The sequence below is a fragment of the Apodemus sylvaticus genome, chromosome 23, assembly GCF_947179515.1.
Source record: "Apodemus sylvaticus chromosome 23, mApoSyl1.1, whole genome shotgun sequence".
Classification (NCBI taxonomy): Eukaryota; Metazoa; Chordata; class Mammalia; order Rodentia; family Muridae; genus Apodemus; species Apodemus sylvaticus.
In genome coordinates this window covers 10,204,543-10,227,179 of record NC_067494.1, presented here as the reverse complement: position 1 = coordinate 10,227,179, position 22,637 = coordinate 10,204,543, and the positions used below count along the sequence as shown (strand labels likewise).

The window sequence follows — 22,637 nt, the reverse complement described above, 5'->3', positions numbered from 1 at the left end:
GTATTGCTCACCTGCCAAAGGGAAAACCCAGCCTGTGTCTAGTTCTCTGCAGTGATGCATCTTTGCCACGCCATCACTAATATTTCCGAAATGAACAGCGACTGGTCACGAGACGCCCGCGCTTCCCTGTATAGCCTAATGTCACTCATAATCCTGGCTACTCTGGTTGGCAACTTAATAGTAATAGTTTCCATATCCCATTTCAAGCAACTTCACACCCCCACGAATTGGCTCCTTCATTCCATGGCCGTTGTCGACTTCCTGCTGGGCTGTCTGGTGATGCCCTACAGCATGGTGAGAACCATTGAGCATTGCTGGTATTTCGGGGAAATCTTCTGTAAAGTTCACACGAGCATCGATATCACGCTGAGTTCCGCATCCATTTTCCACTTAGCCTTCATTTCCATTGACCGCTACTGTGCGGTGTATGACCCTTTGAGATACAGAGCCAAGATCAACGTCTCCACTATTTTTGTGATGATCCTCGTTAGCTGGAGCCTTCCTGCTGTTTTTGCATTCGGGATGATCTTCCTGGAGCTGAACTTAAAAGGAGTCGAAGAGCTGTATTACAACCAGGTCGGCTCCCTGGGCGGCTGTTCTCTCTTCTTTAGTAAAGTATCCGGGGTACTGGCGTTCATCACTTCTTTCTATATACCTGGATCTGTTATGTTGTTTGTTTACTATAGAATATATTTCATAGCTAAAGCACAAGCAAGGTCAATTAATCGGAGAAATCTTCAAGTTGGAGTGGAAAGGAAAAGTCGAGCGCCACCGAGCAAGGAAACAAAAGCCGCGAAGACCTTAGGGATCATGATGGGCGTTTTCCTCGCATGCTGGTGCCCGTTCTTTTTCTGCATGGTCCTGAATCCTTTCCTGGGCTATGTTATGCCGCCCTCTCTGAGTGACGCACTGACTTGGTTTGGGTACTTGAATTCTGCCCTCAATCCGATGGTTTATGCCTTTTTCTATCCCTGGTTCAGAAGAGCATTGAAGATGGTTCTCTTTGGTAAAATTTTCCAAAAAGACTCATCTAGGTCTAAGTTATTTTTGTAATGCAACCTATGAAACCCGTGGATTTTACAGTTTTGAAAAGCAGTTGGTGACTGGGGACTGGAGAGATGGCTCAGCTGTTAAGAGCACTGACTGTTCTGCTAGCTGTCCTGAGGTCAATTCCCAGCAACCACATGGTGGCTCACAACCATCTGTCATGGGATCTAATGCCCTCTTCTTGTGTATCTGAAGATAGCTTCAGTATACTCATATACATAAACTAAATAAGAAACAGTTGGTGGTTATATTTATGAACATAGTGAGCCAACTATAGGCACCAAGTTCATGGGCTTTTAGCATCAGTTATTTGAGTTAAAATATACATGGTAAGTTACACTTTAGTGTTTGTATATGATCTGCTATTTGACACAGAATAGATATGATCATGAACATTATTGGGATGTAGGTTTAATTGTGGTAAAGACTTACATGTAAAAATTTTTCCCTAAAAATTTTTTCCCCTGTTCTTAGATGACCTTTTGTGAGCTGAAGCTGATTGTTCATTCAGAAATTGAGATCACAAGACTGAATTTAGAGTACAAATGAGAAGGAATTTGTCATATATGAGTGTGGATATATGTGTACGTGTGTCTCTCTCTCTCTCTCTATATATATATATATAGACACACACACACAGTGTGTGTATGAACACATAAATGTTATTTTTGTAATGCAATCCATGAAACCATTATATTTTACTGTTTTTTTAAAGTTTGGGATTAAATGTGTGAAAATGGTGAGCCAACCATGGTTTTCAATATATGAAAACAGGGGCAGACATAGAGGTTTCCAATAATATACCCTAATAGGATGTAGGAAAATATTATCAATTATATTCATTAATTTGCAATTAAGGTATTTCTCAAATAGATCTTACAGAATTAGTTTCAAGTGAAGTATCATGAGAAATTTAGATTTATTTAGTGACAGTGACATTTTCATGACCAAATTAAAGAAAGATAGCCAATTAAAATGCACATTCCAGTATCTGTTCATAAACCTGAAGATCTTCTAAAGATGTAGTAAATCCTTCCATCCTCAGGCATAGTGGCTCAGATCTGCAATCTCAGTACTGGTGAGGCAGAGGCAGAGGCAGAGGCAGAGGCAGAGGCAGAGGCAGAGGCAGAGGCAGAGGCAGAGGCAGAGGCAGAGGCAGAGGCAGAGGCAGAGGCAGAGGCAGAGGCAGAGGCAGAGGCAGAGGCAGAGGCATTGAAGGCCAGTTTGGGAAACAGTAAATTCCAGGCCAGGCAGAGTTACTTAGTAAGACCCTGTCTCAAAACAAACAAACTAGTAATAGCTACAAAATCCTTCCTTCTGTTACAATCCATTTCAGGATTAGGTTGTCTTATTGATTGGGCTAGATTTTGCTCTAGCATACTTTTAAGAACAGTAAACTGGCATCTGACAATTTTTTTATTGAAATACAAGTTGTCTCTATTCAGTCTGAGACACTATTTTGAATTCCTTCACCCACGAGACCAATTTGTCAAATTTCAAAAAGGGAACGTGCATTTTTGGACAATCATCTATACTTTACAGTGAGTTTCTGTGGCTTTATTCATTTCAAGATGTTCCTTACAGATTATTTCGAGATGTTGTGTACATCTTTTAAAAACTGTGATACTGATTTACATGAGGGAAAAAGGCTCTGGAAATGAAGGGCCAAAGATCCAGAAACAACTGCCTGGGCTCATGAGCAGTTGTGTAGACGTGTGATCAGAGGACAGTAAGGTACAGTCTAAGGGGACTGAGTGAACTGGAAAAAGACTACATTTTAGCACAATCATTGTTGCCACTATTATATGTTATGTTATGTTATATGAACAATGTTATGTATAAACAATAAAGTTTATATTATATTTTCACTTGTTTCATTTTCCATTTTATAATGAATAAGCATTAGCCTTAATATTGTTTTGACTTTTTAAAAACAATTACTAATTTTTTTTTAGACAGGGTCTTAGTATGCAGCTTGACTTAGCCTAGAACTTTTTATGAAGTCTCAAACTCATAGAGATTTGCCTTCCTCTGCAGCCCAAGTGCTGAGATTTAAAGTATGTGCCACTATATCCAGTCATTAAGGATTGTACATAAATTACATCTAGTCATTAAGGTTTTTATATATACCACATCCAGATATTAAGGTTTTAAAGTATATGTTCATTTCTTACTCTGTCAGTCAGAATTTCTAGAACAACTTTGATGTTAATGACGAATCATTATTACACAGGTTTTTATTAAACCTGTATTATTCTAATTTTCTTTGAACACACTCATGAGTTTCATAAATCTACATTTTTTTTACTTAGTCCCTTAAGCCCTTACCATTTATCTTTTTTTGTAGGCTCTGTTTTATTATCATGAGAGATAGTCAAGCTGTTTGGCCAGACAGGAGGGGTCCACACTCACAGCTTTTCAATAGCCTGCGTTTTTTCAGGCAGAAGCCACTTTTGTTTTGCTTGTCTAGTCCCCAGCTGAAAACCAGTAAACTTACCGTGGGGTTTTTCATTTCAACTGGACTGAATCTCTTCTAATTGTCACCCTGCCCCTGGCCTCTGGCCTTCCTCTTTAACTCCACAGATAAGTGCATGACCTCCTTTAAGATTTTCAGAAGAATTTTCTCCAGAATCTTTATAAATGTAAGCAAGCAGTGATCCTTCACGTTGTCATTAGCAGGAAACAGCCAAAGGATGTGGAGTTCCAGTTTCTGCAAGGTCATGGTCAGACTGCTCCATCTCTGTCCATTTCCAAAGTGAGTTATGCAACCCCTTACAGAGTTCACGAGTCCCAGGCTGCCTTCCAGGAATAGTTTTTAGTTATATTGATGGAAAAGATGGAATCTTTTTGTTAGAAGAAAACAATTACAAAAACATCAATATTTATTTCTAAGTCAATTCATGACAAAATTAATTTCATTTTCTATTTTCTACAGCAAATATTCATATAAATGTTCATTCCATATCAAATAGTAGTGTGTTAGTCAGGACGTTTTGTGGAAATGGATCATTAACAATGGTGCTGTCTTAAGAGGTTAGTGAGGTGGGAGGTTCCATTATGATTTTAGACTACATCTGGAAATCAACAATCCAGTCTTGGCAAAGTTACACATATTTGTCAGAAAGTAGGACAAAGTGGGTAATCTCTGATCCACTGAGGATTTTGGTAAGTTACAGTTTCTGTTTAGTGGAATCAGTGTCACTAAGAGCTTGAATATTAAGTGTAGAAAGATGAGTGAAGAATGGTTGATTAGGTTTTTCTTTTTCATTTCATTTCTTTCTTTTCTTTTTTCTTTTTCTTTTTCTTTCTTTCTTTCTTTCTTTCTTTCTTTCTTTCTTTCTTTCTTTCTTTCTTTCTTTCTTTCTTTCTTTCTTTTTTTTTTTTTTGTTGTTGTTTTGAGACAGGGTTTCTCTGTGTAGCTCTGGCTGTCCTGGAACTCACTCTGTAGACCAGGCTGTCCTGGAACTCAGAAATCTGCCTGCCTCTGCCTCCCAAATACTGATAAAGGCATGCACCACCACTGCCTGGCAATTTGGTCTTGTTTTCTTTCTTTCGTTCTTTCTTTCATTCTTTCTTTCTTTCTTTCTTTCTTTCTTTCTTTCTTTCTTTCTTTCTTTCTTTCTTTCTTTCTTTCTGTCTTCCTTCCTTCCTTCCTTCCTTCCTTCCTTCCTTCCTTCCTTTCTTTCTTTCTTTCTTTCTTTCTTTCTTTCTTTCTTTCTTTCTTTCTTTCTTTCTTTCTTTCTTTCTTTCTTTCTTTCTTTCTTTCTTGTTTTTGTTTTTTTGAAAACAGGGTTTCTTTGTGTAGCCCTGGCTGTCCTGGAACTCACTCTGTAGACCAGGCTGGCCTGGAACTCAGAAATCCTCCTGCCTCTGCCTTCCAAGTGATGGGATTACAGGCGTGTGACACTACTGCCTGGCTTGATTTAGTTTTTCTTAAACAGTTTGTTTTTAATATTTATTTTAGCCATTTTAAAATCATGGTGTGTGTGTGTGTGTGTGTGTGTGTGTGTGTGTGTGTGTGTGTGTATGCACACATAAGTGCATGTGCCAGAAGAGGAATTTCAATCCTCTGTAGCTAGAATTACAGGCAGACTTGAATTGCTGACATGATTACTAAGACCTGAATCTGGGTCCTCAGTAAGAACACTTAGCTCTCTCCATCACAAAGAGTTGGACCTATTGAAGTGGCTTTTAAAATGTTTGTGTGTCATGGCATGTGATGGGTGTGCTCCTCTCTGTCAATCTCTATCTTGTTCCATTGAGACAGGTTTTCTCACTGAAACGAGCCGTACTGATGACCAGCAAGCCCTCTCAATCCTCCCGTTTCTGCCTGTTACCACTCTAGCATTCAGGCACACAAATGGTCATCAGGTACCGGTGATGCAACCTGGGTCCTCATAGCTGTGCAGCAAGCGCTTGTGCTCGGAGGCGTCCTCTGAGCTCCCATTTTTGTTTGTTTTGAGCCAAGGTCTCACTGTGTAACCCTGGCTGGCCTGGGACTCATTCTGTAATCAGGCTTTGAGCTCTCAGGGATCCTTCTGCCTCCTCCGCCTCCTGAGGGCTGGGATTTAAGGTGTGCACCACCCTCCCTCCCCCTTAGTACGGTTTAATGGAGATTTTAAGCACCAGCACCAACAGAAAGGCACTCAGAAATAAAGACACACCTGGAAGCACGGATGGGGGCTTCTCTGAGTCACTCTTGATTTTGAAGATTTAGTAGACAGCAATGTATAACAACACGGTTCTTTAGCAGTTGAGGAGGACACGCAGACCACTCACACAATCCAGGAACCAGAGTGCCATTATCTCTCTGTCATTTTTTAATTTTAATTCTATTGCTTTGCTTCTTTTGGTGGTATCAGGGATCCCACCTCAGGCTCTGCACGTTGAACAGACACTGTAGCGCTGAACAAGGTCCACAACAATCCTCTCGGTCTTAAGAAAGGAAGATGAAGATGCTATTTTCAGAACATTTGACCATAGCTCACTGAATATATAAACAGTTGTAAAAACAGACAAAGAATGCACTTTTTTTTTGACAGATCCTTGCTATTCTTTTCTCTCATATCTTCTTTTTCTAAAATGCCTTCCAAAGGTTTCAAACTGCCAGTGAATTTATGACTCTTTCCCTCGGTGGATCACCCTTCTTCGGGCTAGTTCTACAGTGAGTCATTTTAGCCTCTAAGCCTAGTTTGTATCTGTCTTTGATTTTTCCTAAGAGGAAACTATTGTTGACTCATGAATTTTTTTTTTTTAAAAAAGAAAGTGTCATAGGGTTTCCATTGCTGTGGAAGACACCATGACATTTAATTGGGACTGTCTTACAGTTCAGGGGCTTAGTTTCTTATCTTCACGGTGGGGAGCACAGGGGCATGCAGACAGACATGATGCTGGAGAACAAACTGAGAGTTCTGCACCTGGAGGACAGGCAGTAGGAAGAAACAGTGAGGCACTGGGATTGGCGTGAGCTTCTGAGACCTCAAAGTCCCTCTCCAGTGACATACTTCCTCCAACAAAGCCACACCTCCTAATAGTGCCACTCCCTATGGGCCCGTGGAGGCTATTTTCATTCAAACACCACAGCCAGTGACATGGAGATTTAAAGTTGGTTCACCCACAATAGTGGGTTAATGTCAGTAAGTCTTCTGGATAAGTGGATCCATAGGTTTGCAGCAACTGACCTGATCCTTTCTACATTTTGCTCATTAATCAGTGGGGTTTGCAATGTGGTGCAGCCAAGTAATGCTTTTGATCCCTGGCTGTCATAGGAGCACTTAAAAATAGAGTAGGCACTCAGACCCAAGTCAAGATGATCTACCTAAAGGGCCTGACAGTCATTGCTTTTCTTGAGTCTGTGACAAATTACAGACAGCTATTAGTTATCTATTTCTGTAAGGAGATGGACTAGAAACTGTAATCACTTGAGCGCACTAACACACAGCACAACCCAGAAGCACATGGCAGAGAAGAGTGTCCTTAGACTTTGAAAACAGACAGGTATGGGCCCCAACGCCAGCTTTCCTTTAACGGTCAGTTCTCTCTCCCTTTATGCTCTTACTTCAGCAGCTCTGTCCACCTGAAACATCTCTTCCCCATGCCCATTTTGTAACTGGGTAATATCTAAGCAGTCCTCGTGGGAATTAGCTGTATATAGAACCTCAAAGTCAGGTAAGCATCTTTCTCCAAACTCCCAATATACTTCACACAGTATTTGGTGCCCTCACTATGTGCCTGCACTGGCTATGTGCACACGCTGGCTATGTGCACTCACTGGCTATGTGCACACACTGGCTATGTGCACTCACTGGCTATGTGCACACACTGGCTATGTGCACTCACTGGCTATGTGAACACACTGGTTATGTGCATTCATTGGCTATGTGCACACACTGGTTATGTGCACTCACTGGCTATGTGCACTCACTGGCTATGTGCACACACTGGCTATGTGCACTCACTGGCTATGTGCACACACTGGCTATGTGCACTCACTGGCTATGTGCACTCACTGGCTATGTGCACACACTGGCTATGTGAACTCACTGGCTATGTGCGCTCACTGGCTATGTGAACACACTGGCTATGTGAACACACTGGTTATGTGCATTCATTGGCTATGTGCACACACTGGTTATGTGCACTCTCTGGCTATGTGCACTCACTGGCTATGTGCACTCACTGGTTATGTGCATTCATTGACTATGTGCACACACTGGTTATGTGCACTCACTGGCTATGTGCACTCACTGGCTATGTGCACTCACTGGTTATGTGCATTCACTGGTTATGTGCACTCATTGGCTATGTGCACACACTGGTTATGTGCACTCACTGGCTGTGTGCACTCACTGGCTATGTGCACACACTGGTTATGTGCACTCACTGGCTATGTACATACACTGACTGTGCTATGACACCCTTTATCCCCTGGACCTCACAATCTTATTCCTCTTTGTGCTCTTGTGATCTTGGTTACCAGGATTCAAAGGACATTTTATTTGTCCAGGATTTTACCTGGACGTTTTATTTTACCAGGATTCAGATGGATTCCAGGATTTTATTTTAGATCAGTGTTGTAGTCATTCTTCTGTTGCTGCGAAGTTGTGCCATGACCAAGGCAACTCTTATGAAAGAAAATATTTAATTGGAGGCTCACTGACAGTTTTAGAGGTTCAGCCCATTATCATCATGGTTGGGAATGTAGCAACATGCAGGAAGACAGTGGAGCAGTAGTTGAGAGCTACATCATGATACAGAGGCAGAGAGAGAAAGGGAGAGAGAGAGAGAGAGAGAGAGAGAGAGAGAGAGAGAGACAAAGAGAGACAGACAGAGACAGACAGAGACACAGAGAGAGATAGAGAGACATAAGACAGACAGAGACACACAGAGAGAGATAGAGAGAAAGACAGAGAGACAGATGGGGATGGGGTGGGGGTGGGTCTGGTGTGGAATTTTGAAACCTCAAAATCTACCCTCAGTGACACAGTTACTCTGACAAGGCCACCACTGTTAAGCCTTATAATCCTTTGAAATAGTACCACTCCCTGATGTCTGGGCATTCGATGTATATGAGCCTATAGGGGTAGTTTTTATTTAAATCTCCACAATCAGAAACACAGAGTTGCAGCAGAAACAGATAAAGTTTATCAAGAAAAGATTATGCATTTCAATATAGAATAACACAATCAAAATAATGTAGTGACCTTTTCAAAATGTAATTTTTTTTCAGTAGAATAAATGTTTGTCTAAGATTATATTTCTACTAAATTTCAGTATTACAATGTTCTTATTAATGCAGAAATGATAATGACAAGCAAGAGGCTTTTTAATTTGAAATTTTATTTTTCTCATTTTTAATTATATGTATATGTATAAGCAAATGTGTGTGTGTGTGTGTGTATGTGCGCGTGCGCGCGCCTGAGTACAGTGGCTTGCAGAAGCCAGAGTGTCAGATCTCCCTGGAGCTGGAGATACAGATAGTTGTCAGCTATTTGTGGTGGGCACAAATTCAGGTCCTCTGGAAGAACAGTATGTGTTCTTCACCACTGACCCATCTCTCCAGCCCCAGCAGAAAGGTTTTTTTAAATTCTCTTATTTGACAAACCTGTTTGTTTTTCAATTAAAACCTTTGTGAACTCTCTCAACCTATTGTGTCAGCCTGTTAGAATAAAAAGTCAACCTGATAGAATGAAAAAGTGAGTATAAAACACACCGAGGAGAATATAGTTTGCAGATAAATAGTCAGAAAGAATGCTAAGAACTCTCAGTGAGTTCCCTGGGAAGAACGTTACCAAGACAACAGGCAAACACAATCAAAACATTCCTAAACCTTCCCTGTAATGTGCCAATGCTCTGCCTGGCAGAAAAATTTACATTTGGTGCATGCAATGTTATGCATGTTATGCATGCATACATGTTGTGCATGTTATGCATTTCAAAATAGAAATTATTTAAGAGCAAAGAAAGTAGATATTTAGCTGAGGACTTTCTTACAGCCAAGCAGGGTTGAGGTCAGCCCAGTGCTTTCCAGACACTTCTGAAATTGCCCACATGGGGGACAAGTTTTGCTCCCAATCCCTGCTCTGTGAGCACCTTTGCATCAGAAATGACAGGTGAACAGTAACTGCTTTGCAGTGTTTGCATCAGCTAAAGTTTTCGTTCTTGGTTTTACACTTGGACTTCACTTAATAGTTTGAGAATTCCCCTAGGCACTCAGTAGTTTCTCAAATGAAGTCCTGTGACAAACATTTTCCCATCCCTATTAAGGGCAAGGACTTGCCCAGGGACTTAGAAGATGAAAATGTTTTCCTTCAAGATGACACCAAACAGAAGTGTTAATGTATACCCACTGGTCTGTATTTACTCAGAAGTTTAGCAAATGAGAAGGTACTGCCACATAGACTTGTCTCTTTGGACTAAACTGTGGTTGCAGAGTGTGAACTGGTAAATAAAGTGCAGTGGGTATTGGTAAATAGCCAATCAACACATTTAATTACTCTTATTAGCAATTCTCTCAAGATGGCATTGAGCATGCAGACAATGACATCATATGCTTGGAAGAAAAGAATAGCTTCCTTTTAAATTTGTAAACTTTTTAATATGCTTGGTCCATCTCCTAGATACAGAAAAAAACATGGAAAGTTTGGTCAGCCAGGAAAATCTTGTAGATTGTTAGTTGCGTTTTTCATTCACACTTCATATGACTAGGAACAGTAAAATAAAATCAATAAGGAGAAGCTGAAAAAAAATCACAATAGTAACTCGTGTGTGTGTGTGTGTGTGTGTGTGTGTGTGTGTGTGTGTGTTGTTGTGTGTGCAGGCACACATGCGTGGAAGCCAGATGTTGACATCAGGGACACAGTGTTCTCTGTTGTTTCCCACCTTTTGAGACAGGTCTCACTGAATCCAGAAGTGACTTTTGTGGCTGGAGTCGTTGACTAGCACCAATGTGGGGATTACAGGCAGCCCGCAAGGCAAGTGCATGTTCCTACACTTGATCTTAGCCAAAAGGCCGAGAAGCGATGCACATGTTCCTATCTGACCCAGCTCTCCATCTTACCTAACACATTCCCATCTGTAAAATGGACACTGCATTTACAGGGTTCTCCTAAAGATTTGTCCATCATCATTCATGTGACACACATTCATGGGCCAACAATTGTTTTATCTGTATTCTACAAACACAGATGTAGGACCATCAAGGTTCCTATGTCTCTAGAATGTGTATAAAAGGAGTGTTTAACTTCAGCATTCTGGAGGTGAAATAAGGTTAGATTCATCAAATGTTTGAATAATGTTCAGGAGCACATGGTTCATAGCATTCAGATTCATTTGAGTGAGCATTCTCAACTCAAATCCTCTTTGTCCTAAGACTAAATTCACTTTAAGGTTGTCAACCATTGCTGCACAGATGGAATTTTAAGAAGCATTCCCGTCACGTTTGAGCTCAGATTACTGCACTCCAGACTACTGCCCTTTCTTTTTGACTGGCTGACCTCAGAGGCCATTGTGATCAAACTCTGCATTACCTTCTAGCTTCTCTTTTGTGTGTCCAAGGGTATACAACAAGGCAGTATTTTTACCTATTGGGTTTAATCTATTGACAGATATTTACATTTTTGGGGGTGCTCGACAATGAAATCTCCAAGCTGTGCTACTCTGGTGGAACAACACCAGGATGCTGTAATTGCTCCACTTAGGAATTTAAAGTTGATTCTGCTTCCCACCTCACATACCATGTCACACATGGGGCATGTATGCAGTCCAAGTGTTCCCTCCTGTGGATTCTGAATCAATCCCACAGCTGGCTTGTGTTCTGTAGGTGATGTGATCATTCTGGTCTGTTCTCCACTATGAAGTCACAGATTTATCTGAAATTCAACCTGGGTGTTGAAGAGCCGCATGTGACTGAATTTCTCTTGTTGTATTACAGCATAACGATCTACATTTTCTGGCTAACTTGAAAGTCCTTCAGTTGCCCTGCCCACTTTCTGTCTGAGCCCTCTACCCTTCTTCCTATCACATTTCAGACAAGCCAACTTACCTAAACTGTCTGAACCCTCTCTCTTTGTCAGAACTCTTGGTCTGGAACAAGCTGCCCCTCATCTTTAGGATGCTTCCCATCCAGCTCACTTGCTTGTTCTATAAGCTTGCTCTAAGCATCATCACTCTTTATGGACTCGCCAGGACCTGCCTGGCACAGGTCCCGTCATCTCCCAGACTGATTCCAGTCCAGACTTAGGATTGGATATCATGATGATGACATTGTAATAATTTGTCTTTAAAGAAGTATTTTTTCCTATTTAAATCTCTTGCTTTTGGTTTCAATTGAAATAATATGTTCCTTGTTACTGTATTTCCTGTGTATTTTCAGCACCATCCCACTGTTGGATGGATAGATTTCTCTCCCTTCAGTAGAGTGTCTTCCACACTGTTTCTTGCCTCTTTTGTCATGCTTTTTAGTTTGCTATAGTCTCATCTGTGTGTTTATGCCTTTGGTTTAGTGGATTTGAGGTCATGTAAAAAAAAAGTTGCTCAGGCTAAAGTCATAACCCTTCCTCACTGTATTTTATTGTTTTTGATAAATGCTCTTAATCTTGTTACATAAACTGCCTCTTCTTTTAGTTTGTGCAGAGGTCTTATTGAACAGTATAAATGGATTTTAATTTTACCATGTTCCTATTGAAATAATCAAATAATTATTCTTCCTTAATTTGATATTAAGTTATATCCTAATGTCAAACTCTTAAGCCATGCTTCTGTCCTTGGGATAATCCAATAAAGACAACCTTTTCCATTTTTTCCATGAATAGTTCATGAGTTTAGACACCTTTAGATTCATGTTTCTGAATAAAATTGAACTTTAATTTTCCTATTTTGTTGATTCTTGCCAGGCTTTGTATCAGGTGTATGTCATATGTCAGCTTCATAAAGGTAATTGGAAAATCGACCATTTTTCTGTCTCTTGAGCAGTTTGTCTTTATAGAGTCAGTAGAACTTGCCATTTGTATTATCTATAAGTCGACTGCCATTTTCATTACATGAACAATCTTTTGTAAGCTAATACAAATAACAAGACAGGAAAATAAAAAATGCAAATAATGATGATAAGAAACCTAGGAATAAAGCTGTTAAAACTGGAACAAGAGGAGATAGGGTGATGATGGCTCACTCAGTCAAGTGCCTGCCGTGAGCATGAGCTTGTATCTCTAGCACCTGTGCATGAGCATGGTAATGAATGTCTGGAATCCCCGGGTCCGAGGCAGAGGCAGGTCCATCTCCAGTTTGTTGGCCAGTCAATCTAGTCCTGAGTTTTGTGGGAGACCCTGTCTCAAAAGATAAAGCAGAACAATAGCAAAAGATAGTAACATCAAATTCCGGCCTCCACAAGCACACACACACACACACACACACACACACACACACACACACATACACACGTATCTGTGTGTATACATGCACATACGCACTACATGTGCACCCAGAAACATATGTAGCAGTATCTGATTAATGCTACTCAAATCAATCCCTACAGTGGCAGTATGGTCCTTGGTACACACTCCAATGTCTTTGGTTCCTGAATGGAAGATACATGCACACACAGCCTTTATGGTTTTTTATGTCTTATACAGTTCAATGACTGTTTAAGACCTCCACATGGCTAATCTACTTCCATCTGATCAAAGAGGGGGTTCTTTGGTTCCTCTGAGAAAGGGAACAAAATACTCACAGGGGCAATTATGGAAACAAAGTGTGGAACAGAGACTGAAGGAAAGGACACTCAGAGACTGTCCTAGCTGGGGATTCATCCTATAAACAGTCACCAAACCCTGACACTACTATAGATGACAAGAAGTGGCATACCAAATGGAGCCTGTTATGGTTGTCTCCGGAGGGGCCCTGCCAGAGCCTTACAGATACAGAGGCAGATGCTAGCAGCCAACCTTTGGACTGAGCACGGGGTCCCCAATGGAGGAGTTGGAGGGTGGTCTGGAGGAGCTAAAAAGGTTTGCAGCCCCATAAGAAGAACGACGATGTTGGCCAACCAGACGCCTCAGAGCTCCCAGGGACTAAGCCATCAACCAAGGGGTACACATGGTTCCAGCCAAAAGAGTGGCAGAGGAATGCTTTGTCAGGCATCGGTGGGAGGAGAGGTCCTTGGTCAGATGAAGGCTCAATAGAGGCCCCAGGATGGGGAATCGAGGGGGGGGGAGGTGGGAATGGGTTGGGTGGAGGGGCATATTCTTGGAGGCAGGGTGTGGGAGGACGGGTTGGAGGTTTTGGGGGAAGGGGGGAACTGGGAAAGGATATAACATTTGAAATGTAAATGAAGACTATATTCAATAAAGAAGAAAAACAGATATTCTCAAGTTATTACTTACTAAAATCTATATTCATCTTTGCTGCTCTAGACCTAGTGTGCATGTGCCCATGTGTGCGTGCATGCCTGTGTGCGCGTGCTCACGCACGCACGTGTGTGTGTGTGTGTGTGTGTGTGTGTGTGTGCCCTCTTGGAGCTGCTCCTCCCTGGCTCCTACATGGTGGCTGAGCTCGCTGTCCTACACCTTCTCAAGCATAATTTCTTCTTTCTCCCACCTTCCCCCAGCATGGCCGATCTCCGTCTTCCCCCTCCTTTCTCCAGTCCTTTACCCGGGAATCCTAAAAGTCCTGCCTCTGTCTCCCTGCCCAGCCGTTGGCCACTGGCAACTTTATTTACCAACCAAAACCACCTGGGGGCAGGGTTCCCTCTGTGCCTGACATGTGAATGAGTGGATTCTCATGCAGTTTTGGGGACCCAGATTGACACAAGAAGAATTAGACCAAACCCATAACAAACATACACAAATATGTACAAGTGATGAAGATAGAGTTCTAGAACTGAATATATAAACAAGCATATGTATAAGACATGTTTGTATAGTATGTCACAAAGTTTATTGGAAGAGAGTTAGAGAAGACCAGGTAAATATGGAGTCCATCCATGTTATTGAAGGGGAAGATGTTATACAGATATCGCTGTGGTCTGCTAAAAATGCAACATAGCTTTCGCAGAACCTGGAAAATGATGATTATCTAAATGATCAGAAAGAGCCAGGTCACTTTAGGAAGAGGAAGGAGAGGAGGAAGAGGAAGAGGTCTTGCTCTGTTAAGTATGAAAACAGCGTGAGGCTCTGATAGCTAAGGCAACATGGTATTTATCTGTTATTGAATAAGACGGTAAGTGAAATTAGAGAGCTCAGAAATATTTATGAGCTCCGATGTTCTGCATATCTGCATGCCAGATCTATGGAGAAAAGTCAGGTCATTCGAGAGAAGTAGATAAAGAAGATTTACAAGAAAAAAATTGAGTTGCAGATATTTTGTTAGAAATATCATACTTAAACCAGTATAGTCACTTGGAATACAGTCCTAATTAGCTTTGGTTATCAACTTGACACAGTCCAGAGTCATCTAAAGTAGTCAGTAAGGGTGGGGTTGCCCAGATCAGGTTGCCTGCGAGCAGGTCTGTAGTGAACCTTCTCGACTGTTCAATGATTGGCCTTACATGGCCCAGCCCACTGTGGGCGGTGCCTTCCCTAGGAATGAGCCAGTAAGCTGCATTCTTCCTCCGCCGCTGCTTCAGTTTCTGCTTGTACGGAGATCCTGCCCTGAGTTCCCGACCTGACATCTCACAGACAGACTCTAATCTGGAAGTGAAAGCTAAAACAAACCCTTTTCTCTCCAAAGTTGATTTTGGTCACAGTATTTCCCATGGGCATAGAAAGCAAACTAGAACAAATACTATTTGTTTTTATATTGTGCAAGATGAGTATCTACATTCTTTCTGTCTTTGCAATTACTTTTCCATGTATATTTATGAAAAAACCCGGTCATAAATATATGCTACAGCAGACTTGCCCTAGAGTGTTCCAGAAAGCATGCATGATTCATATTAGCAAAAGAATTGGAAATAAGTCAAATACTTAAAATTCATTAATAAGAGAACAGATTATGATAATGAAATGAATGAATTACAGATAAAAATAAGAAATAACAAAATAAGGGGAAAATGTTTCCACAGACAACAAACCCCATTTATAAGGAGTTCTAAAAAGTCTATATGCTGATTGAGCTTGGTGTTTTTTCACTTACTAAAGAATAAAAATGATTATTATAAAATTGAAGGGAGTATTTGCCTGAGGTTATAAGCATACAGATGTATGGAAGCTAGTATCATTCCAGGTCACAACCAAGGGTGTTTATTATGCTGCTAACAAATGAGTAAGGTGTGTGTACTGGTTGGTTTTGCATGTCAACTTGACACAGGCTGGAGTTATCACAAAGAAAGGAGCTTCAGTTGGGGAAGTGCCTCCATGAGATCCAGCTGTGGGCATTTTCTCAATTAGTAATCAAGGGGGGGGGGGCTTTGTTGGTGGTGCCATCCCTGGGCTGTTGGTCCTGGGTTCTATAAGAGAGCAGGCTGAGCAAGCCAGGGGAAGCAAGCCAGTAAGAAACATCCCTCCATGGCCTCTGCATCAGCTCCTGCTTCCTGATCTGCTTGAGTTCCAGTCCTGACTTCCTTTAGTGATGAACAGCATTGTTGAAGTGTAAGCTTAATAAACCTTTTCCTTTTTTTTTTAATTCGATATATTTTTTATTTACATTTCAAATGATTTCCCCTTTTCTAGCCCCCCACTCCATGAAAGTCCCATAAGCCCCCTTCTCTCCCCCTGTCCTCCCACCCACTCCTTCCCACTTCCCCGTTCTGGTTTTGCCCTATACTTCTTCACTGAGTCTTTCTAGAACAAGGGGCCACTCCTCCTTTCTTCTTGTACCTCATTTGATGTATGGATTATGTTTGGGGTATTCCAGTTTTCTAGGTTAATATCCACTTATTAGTGAGTGCATACCATGAGCCACCTTTTGAGTCTGGGTTACCTCACTTAGTATGATGTTTTCTAGCTCCATCCATTAAAAATAAATAAATAAATAAATAAATAAATAAATAAACCTTTTCCTCCCCAACTTGCTTCATGGTCATGATGTTTGTACAGGAATAGAAACCCTGACTAAGACAGTGTGTGTCACAATTAATTGCAATTAATTTGAATTCTATATGCCTACATATAGATGTTTACTATATATAAATGTTTACATTCATTAAAATGTAAACATTTATATTAATGATTTACTTCTAGCTTAAGTTACAAAATTTGTCCATATTTTCTTGCAGAATTTATGTTTGCATTTTTCTTTATTTCTCCTCTTTTGGTTATAATCTCTAGGAACTAAATCCAAGCATTAAGTTTTCCTAGGCTGCGTGAGGTGTTAAGAACAGACAGTCACTCATCCCGAGAAGGCAGATTCACCTTCCTCTGTGTATAGGAGCACAAACTTGGGCTATGAGGCTTGGGGTGGGAGCAGCTCTGCTTCCTAGGGGGGTAAAAGAGAAAGTGAGTTGGGGTCTATTACATTTATGGCCAGCTCCGTAATGCTATTTGTAAATCTCATTCTGAGTGTCTTGTATATTTGATGGGCAGGTTCAGAAGAGTTTCTTCAGGACATGTATTTATTGGGGTTCAGCCACGTTGCTGTCAAGTTTTGACACTGACTCTGTTTCATTTTTCCTTTTCCGGCCCTGTCAAGATCTATCCACCCAAGACTAGTGTCCAAGCTGAAATGACACATAACTGCATTTTGTTTATGGAAGGTACAAGGTCTGTCAGTAAGTGCTTGTAGTTGCAGATAGTACCAAACCTGATATACACTTTGATTTTCTCTACATTTGCACCCCTGTGATAAACTTTAACAAAATTAGGCACAACAAAATTTTAATGGTAACTTAACAATGAAACAGAACGATTATAAAAAAACTATGTGACTTCTCATTTTAAATTTTACTACATTTTACATACTACATGACAAACACACTTTATCATGATGTGGGGTGATATGTGGTGAGATGAAGAAAGACAGATAATATGGGCATTGTAGTTCAGCATTGGGGTACAGTATTATGGCTATAAGGGATAACTGAACAAAAGCACCAGAATACTTCAGCAGTAGTCCTGATGATGATGATGATGATGATGATGATGATGATGATGATGATAACGACAACAACGATGACAATGGAAATAATAATAATGATTCTTAATGCTGGAGATTGAGTGTAGGGCCTCCTTCAAACTAGGCAGGCTCTCTATCACTGAGCTATATCTAATATTTGCATAGCTCCTTATAGAGCCAAGAAAGATATCAGAAACTTTTGAATAGCAATGCTGTCTGCTAAATATTAAAAATTAATTCCTAACTTCATAATCATTTGGGCTGATATATGTACTTAGAACGTTTCTTTAAAAATATAAATTTTCTGAGTATGTTATAATATAATTGCATTGCTCTGAATTCCTAAGTGGGTGATTTTTATCTTTCTCCTTTATATAAAGCTAACAAGAAAGGTCAAATTGAGTCATTTATATAGTTTGCAGGGACCAAAACAAGTGAAAATGCAGAGTTCTTTGCTAAAATCTCACTGAGATCTTCCAGAAGGAGACAGAAAAGCAGAAGTCTTCTAAAGCCCTTCAAAGCTCTGTTTCCCCACTTGGCTATCCGAGTTTCATAATCCAAAGTAGCTATAGCCAAGGTCACTGACAACAGACATAGCTAAAAACCCAAGCAGGAACCTGGTGTCATATAATGATCAGTGTAGTCTAGCAGTGGAAAGTGAACTTTCTCATATCAAAAGAAGAAGCACAAAACTACAGACATCCATGACTAGATGTAAACTGATTTAAAGATGTGATGTCATGGAGTCACTTAAGGCAGTGATGACTGTGTGTAACTCCTCCAGTGTTAGGAACATTGAGCTGCACCCTAGCCAAACACAGGAGAACAGTGCATGAGAAAACCCTGTGAGTATAAAATATGATGTAAAGTATGGACTGTGCTGCTTCATTCTGATCATCCTACAGAGGCAGGCAACACCTGTCTCATCTACTTCCCTCCTTGGATTCTATCTATATCTAACCAGATTGAGAGCCTCCGATAACTGAAGGAGTTCCTCCTAACTGTTATAGCCTTTCCAGGATAGCGGTCTTAGAGTGTTCATATAGTGCTGCGGGTGATGAAAATTTAGGCAAGCAGAGATTCCTAAGAGGACATAGGGGTAGGTCAGGGTCACTTAAGCTGTTAAACTTCAGGATGACAAGGGCCCTCCCCTTCTCCCCAATGCACATCCAATCCCCTTGAGACTAATTGTTAAATTATAAAGTAGCACAGCTAACATAGTTCATGTCTTATGGTTCAACATCAGCGTTTACAGTCAGCAGAGAAGTGACAGTGATTCTTCCACACAGCGGCTACAATGACTTCATTTGAAGCACAGCAGGTATGTGGGGAAGGGATGAGAAGGGGAAGATTGGAAGATTTGTGTTTTCTCTTCTGCGCGTACTAAGTAAATGTCTCCACTGGAAAGCAGTAATGTTGTTTGTCCTTGCTTTCTTCTGTTCACATGCAGAGAGAATAAATAAGATTATAGACTGTCAGAGATTCAGTCAGGGCTTACTGTAAATTTGCAATGAAAGGCAGTTCAGTTTAAGCGCAGAAACAAAGCAATTTTCTACCTTTTGACAACATGTCTTGTTTCCTGAGATGAATATTTACCACCCCAGAAAAGAATGGTTTTTTATTTTTAATAAGGACCAACTGATTTGTTTGGTACAGGTATTCCCCTAGGTGAGGCAGAAGGACCTCAGGAGCAGAATGTGTGCTCATTGTGAACAAGGCGCTAGGCTGAATCCCCACTTCACAAAAGAAAGACAAGGGGAAAAGCATAGTAAATCCAAAGGAAATTTGATTGCCTTATTTTAAAATCACTTTACTTAGAAAATAAAGAGTTGTCTGGGTGGGGGATCTGCTACTCTCTCTCTCTCTCTCTCTCTCTCTCTCTCTCCTGTCTATCTATTATCATCTTGTATCTACTCTATCTATATCTTGATCCCTTCCTGTGGTTTTTATTTTTTTAATTACTGAACTAATATAAACACTTATTTTTAGATACTAAAAATAAGTACAATTTGAGAACTGATTATATATATATACTTCACAAATGTATGGGGAAAAGATTTTAATGAAAGCACTCCAAGATGATCATGGAAGAAGAGGCAGGGAGATTTTAAGAGTCAGAGGTGGTGAATCACTACAGTGAAACAGTGCTTTCCAGACAGGACTGGGACATTCCACGTATGAATTCAAGGTTCTTGCAAGTACAAGATGAGGTCAGACAAAACTGCAACATGGATGAAGGGACCTCCTGGGCTCTAGTTCATCTATGTGAAGGCTGGCAGTACTATGTGGGCTCAGAGGGTTAAAACCAGAGAGAGTACACAAGGCTGGGAGGACAGAGTGGTGGGGGAGGGTTTGGAGGTTAAGGACAGGGGGATGGACTTGATCAAAACATATTACATGCAGGTAAGAAAGTTTCAAACAAATGAGCAAAAATTGCACTTCCAGGCTGGGCATTGTGGAGCACACTTATAATCCCAACACTCCAGAAATGGTGGAAGAAGGATCAAGAGTTCAAGGCCAACCTGGCCCATATGAGACCTATCTCAAAAACCAAACACTGAAGCCAAGCCAACTAACCACCACTACCACCTATTGGGAATAGATTGGTTTTCTGTAAATACCATCTAAGGCATTAGCTGGCATAGATCTTAAGTGTAATTTGGTGATACTCCTGCCTGTAGTGTCTACATACCCAGTTCCTTCCTCCACTTTAATCCACTGTGAAAGCACAATGCCCTCACAGACTCCATTTCTTCTCTGCAGATGGACCTGGAGTCTCAAAGTAGGAAGAACGAGGAATAAATCTGCCCTGGAGCCATCCCTCAGTATCAGTTGCTGGTTTAGTTGTTTCAATTAAAAATAATCCCTACAAGCCAGATGCTCAGAGTTCTATCCTCAGGACCCATCTAGTGGAAGAAGAGAACGAACTTTTGAAAGTTGTCCACTGACCCTTTGATGTACCTGTTCTGTGATACTTGCTAATACTTGAGGATTTGCTAGAGAGGATAGTTCTACCAAATAATTAAAGATTCTTCAGTAATTCTTCTATTTAAAATCTTCACCCACTGACCAACCTTCTTATTCTCTCCATGGCCATCACTATAAAGTGACAATTAAAGCTATAAAGTAAACAATTTTAACCTACTCTATTAGAATTCTATAAATCATAAAGTTAACGAGAAAGACATAGAGTCATAGTTACATATTTCAGTATAGTTATCTTCCCCGGGGCCTTCTGTATTTTTTCTCGAATCTGTCTGTGAAAGAAGAGATAAAATGTAGAGTGTTTGTCTATTCTCTGATAAGTCCCGTGCGTTCTTATTTTTATATAGGAAACCTTTGATTGTTCAGAATATGGGAATGGATCTTGCCCGGAGAATGAGAGGTCTCTAGGGGTCCGAGCCGCCATGTACTCACTGATGGCAGGAGCCATCTTCATCACGGTCTTCGGCAACCTGGCCATGATCATTTCCATTTCCTACTTCAAGCAGCTTCACACGCCGACCAACCTCCTCATTCTCTCCATGGCTGTCACGGACTTCCTTCTGGGATTCACCATTATGCCGTACAGTATGGTCAGGTCGGTGGAAAACTGCTGGTATTTTGGGCTTACATTCTGCAAGATCCATTACAGCTTTGACCTGATGCTTAGCATAACGTCCATTTTCCACCTTTGCTCGGTGGCCGTCGATAGATTCTATGCCATCTGTCACCCTTTGCACTACTGCTCCAAAATGACCATTCCGGTTGTTAAGCGGCTGCTGCTCATCTGCTGGTCAGTCCCTGGGGCGTTTGCCTTTGGGGTGGTCTTCTCAGAGGCGTACGCTGTTGGAATTGAAGGCTATGACATTTTGGTTGCCTGTTCCAGTTCCTGCCCAGTCATGTTCAACAAGCTATGGGGGACAACCTTGTTTGTGGCGGGCTTTTTCACTCCTAGCTCGATGATGGTGGGTATTTATGGCAAGATTTTTGCTGTATCCAAAAAACATGCTCGTGCGATTGACAACTTGCCAGAAAATCAAAATAATCAAATGAGGAAGGACAAAAAAGCAGCCAAAACTTTAGGGATAGTGATGGGCGTTTTCTTACTGTGTTGGTTTCCATGTTTCTTCACGATCCTGTTAGATCCGTTTCTGAATTTCTCTACACCTGCAGTTCTGTTTGATGCCTTGACATGGTTTGGTTATTTTAATTCCACATGTAATCCCTTAATTTATGGTTTCTTCTACCCTTGGTTTCGCAGAGCGCTCAAGTACATTTTGCTGGGTAAAATTTTCAGCTCGCATTTTCATAATACTAATTTGTTTACTCAGAAAGAAACAGAATAGACTTGATCTGTACTAGTCATCAAAGATGGGCACTCAAAGAACGAAATTCCTTCAAGGGTGCTTAGGAGACTGAGGAGGACTGGCAAAGAAGGGTTGACATGGTCAGGGTATGGAGCGAAGGGGATGAAAAACAAAGGAAATATATGTGTGTGAATATATATGTATATACATATATATATGAAAATATATACATATATATGAAAATATATAATGTGGAACAGAAACTAAATAACAAAGACAACAAATGAGATATATGTAGGGAAATGAGGACTCTGAATAGTGAATATGGTAATGTAAAAGTTAATAATAAAAAACAATAAAGAATACGAAAACACAGATATATGCACTAATTGCTTCTAATTCTTTAGCACAGAATGGTGACCATTGGTTAAAACACATATACTAAAATTCAAAAGGATCTGAAAAGAATGAAGTTACCAATACTTGAAAATGGTTGAAGTAATGGAGATGATTCTCACTCTGATTTGATCTCAGCTTACTGTGTACATATCCCGGATCACCATAATATACTTTAAGAAATGCACAAATTGTGGAAAAGAAAAAGAGAAAAAAAATAAAGTTGCTCAAAGTGTATGTCTGTGTGTGTGTGTGTGTGTGTGTGTGTGTGAGAGAGAGAGAGAGAGAGAGAGAGAGAGAGAGAAACAGAGAGAGAAACAGAGAAACAGAGACACATGAGAGAAACACAGAGACACA

The 22,637-nt window shown here is 40.7% G+C and overlaps 2 protein-coding genes across 2 annotated transcripts; both read left to right on the top strand.

The window, feature by feature from the left end:
• The first annotated feature begins 54 nt into the window (after window positions 1-54).
• On the top strand, window positions 55-1,053 carry Taar1 (trace amine associated receptor 1). The gene has a single exon (XM_052169214.1). It carries the CDS (start codon window positions 55-57, stop codon window positions 1,051-1,053), a length of 999 nt encoding a protein of 332 aa, XP_052025174.1.
• A 17,839-nt stretch (window positions 1,054-18,892) lies between these two features.
• LOC127674114 (trace amine-associated receptor 2) lies at window positions 18,893-21,923 on the top strand. Its single transcript, XM_052169977.1, has 2 exons — window positions 18,893-18,916; window positions 20,928-21,923. The coding sequence occupies exons 1-2, from the start codon at window positions 18,893-18,895 to the stop codon at window positions 21,921-21,923; spliced, it is 1,020 nt and encodes a 339-aa protein (XP_052025937.1).
• The last annotated feature ends 714 nt before the right edge of the window (window positions 21,924-22,637 follow it).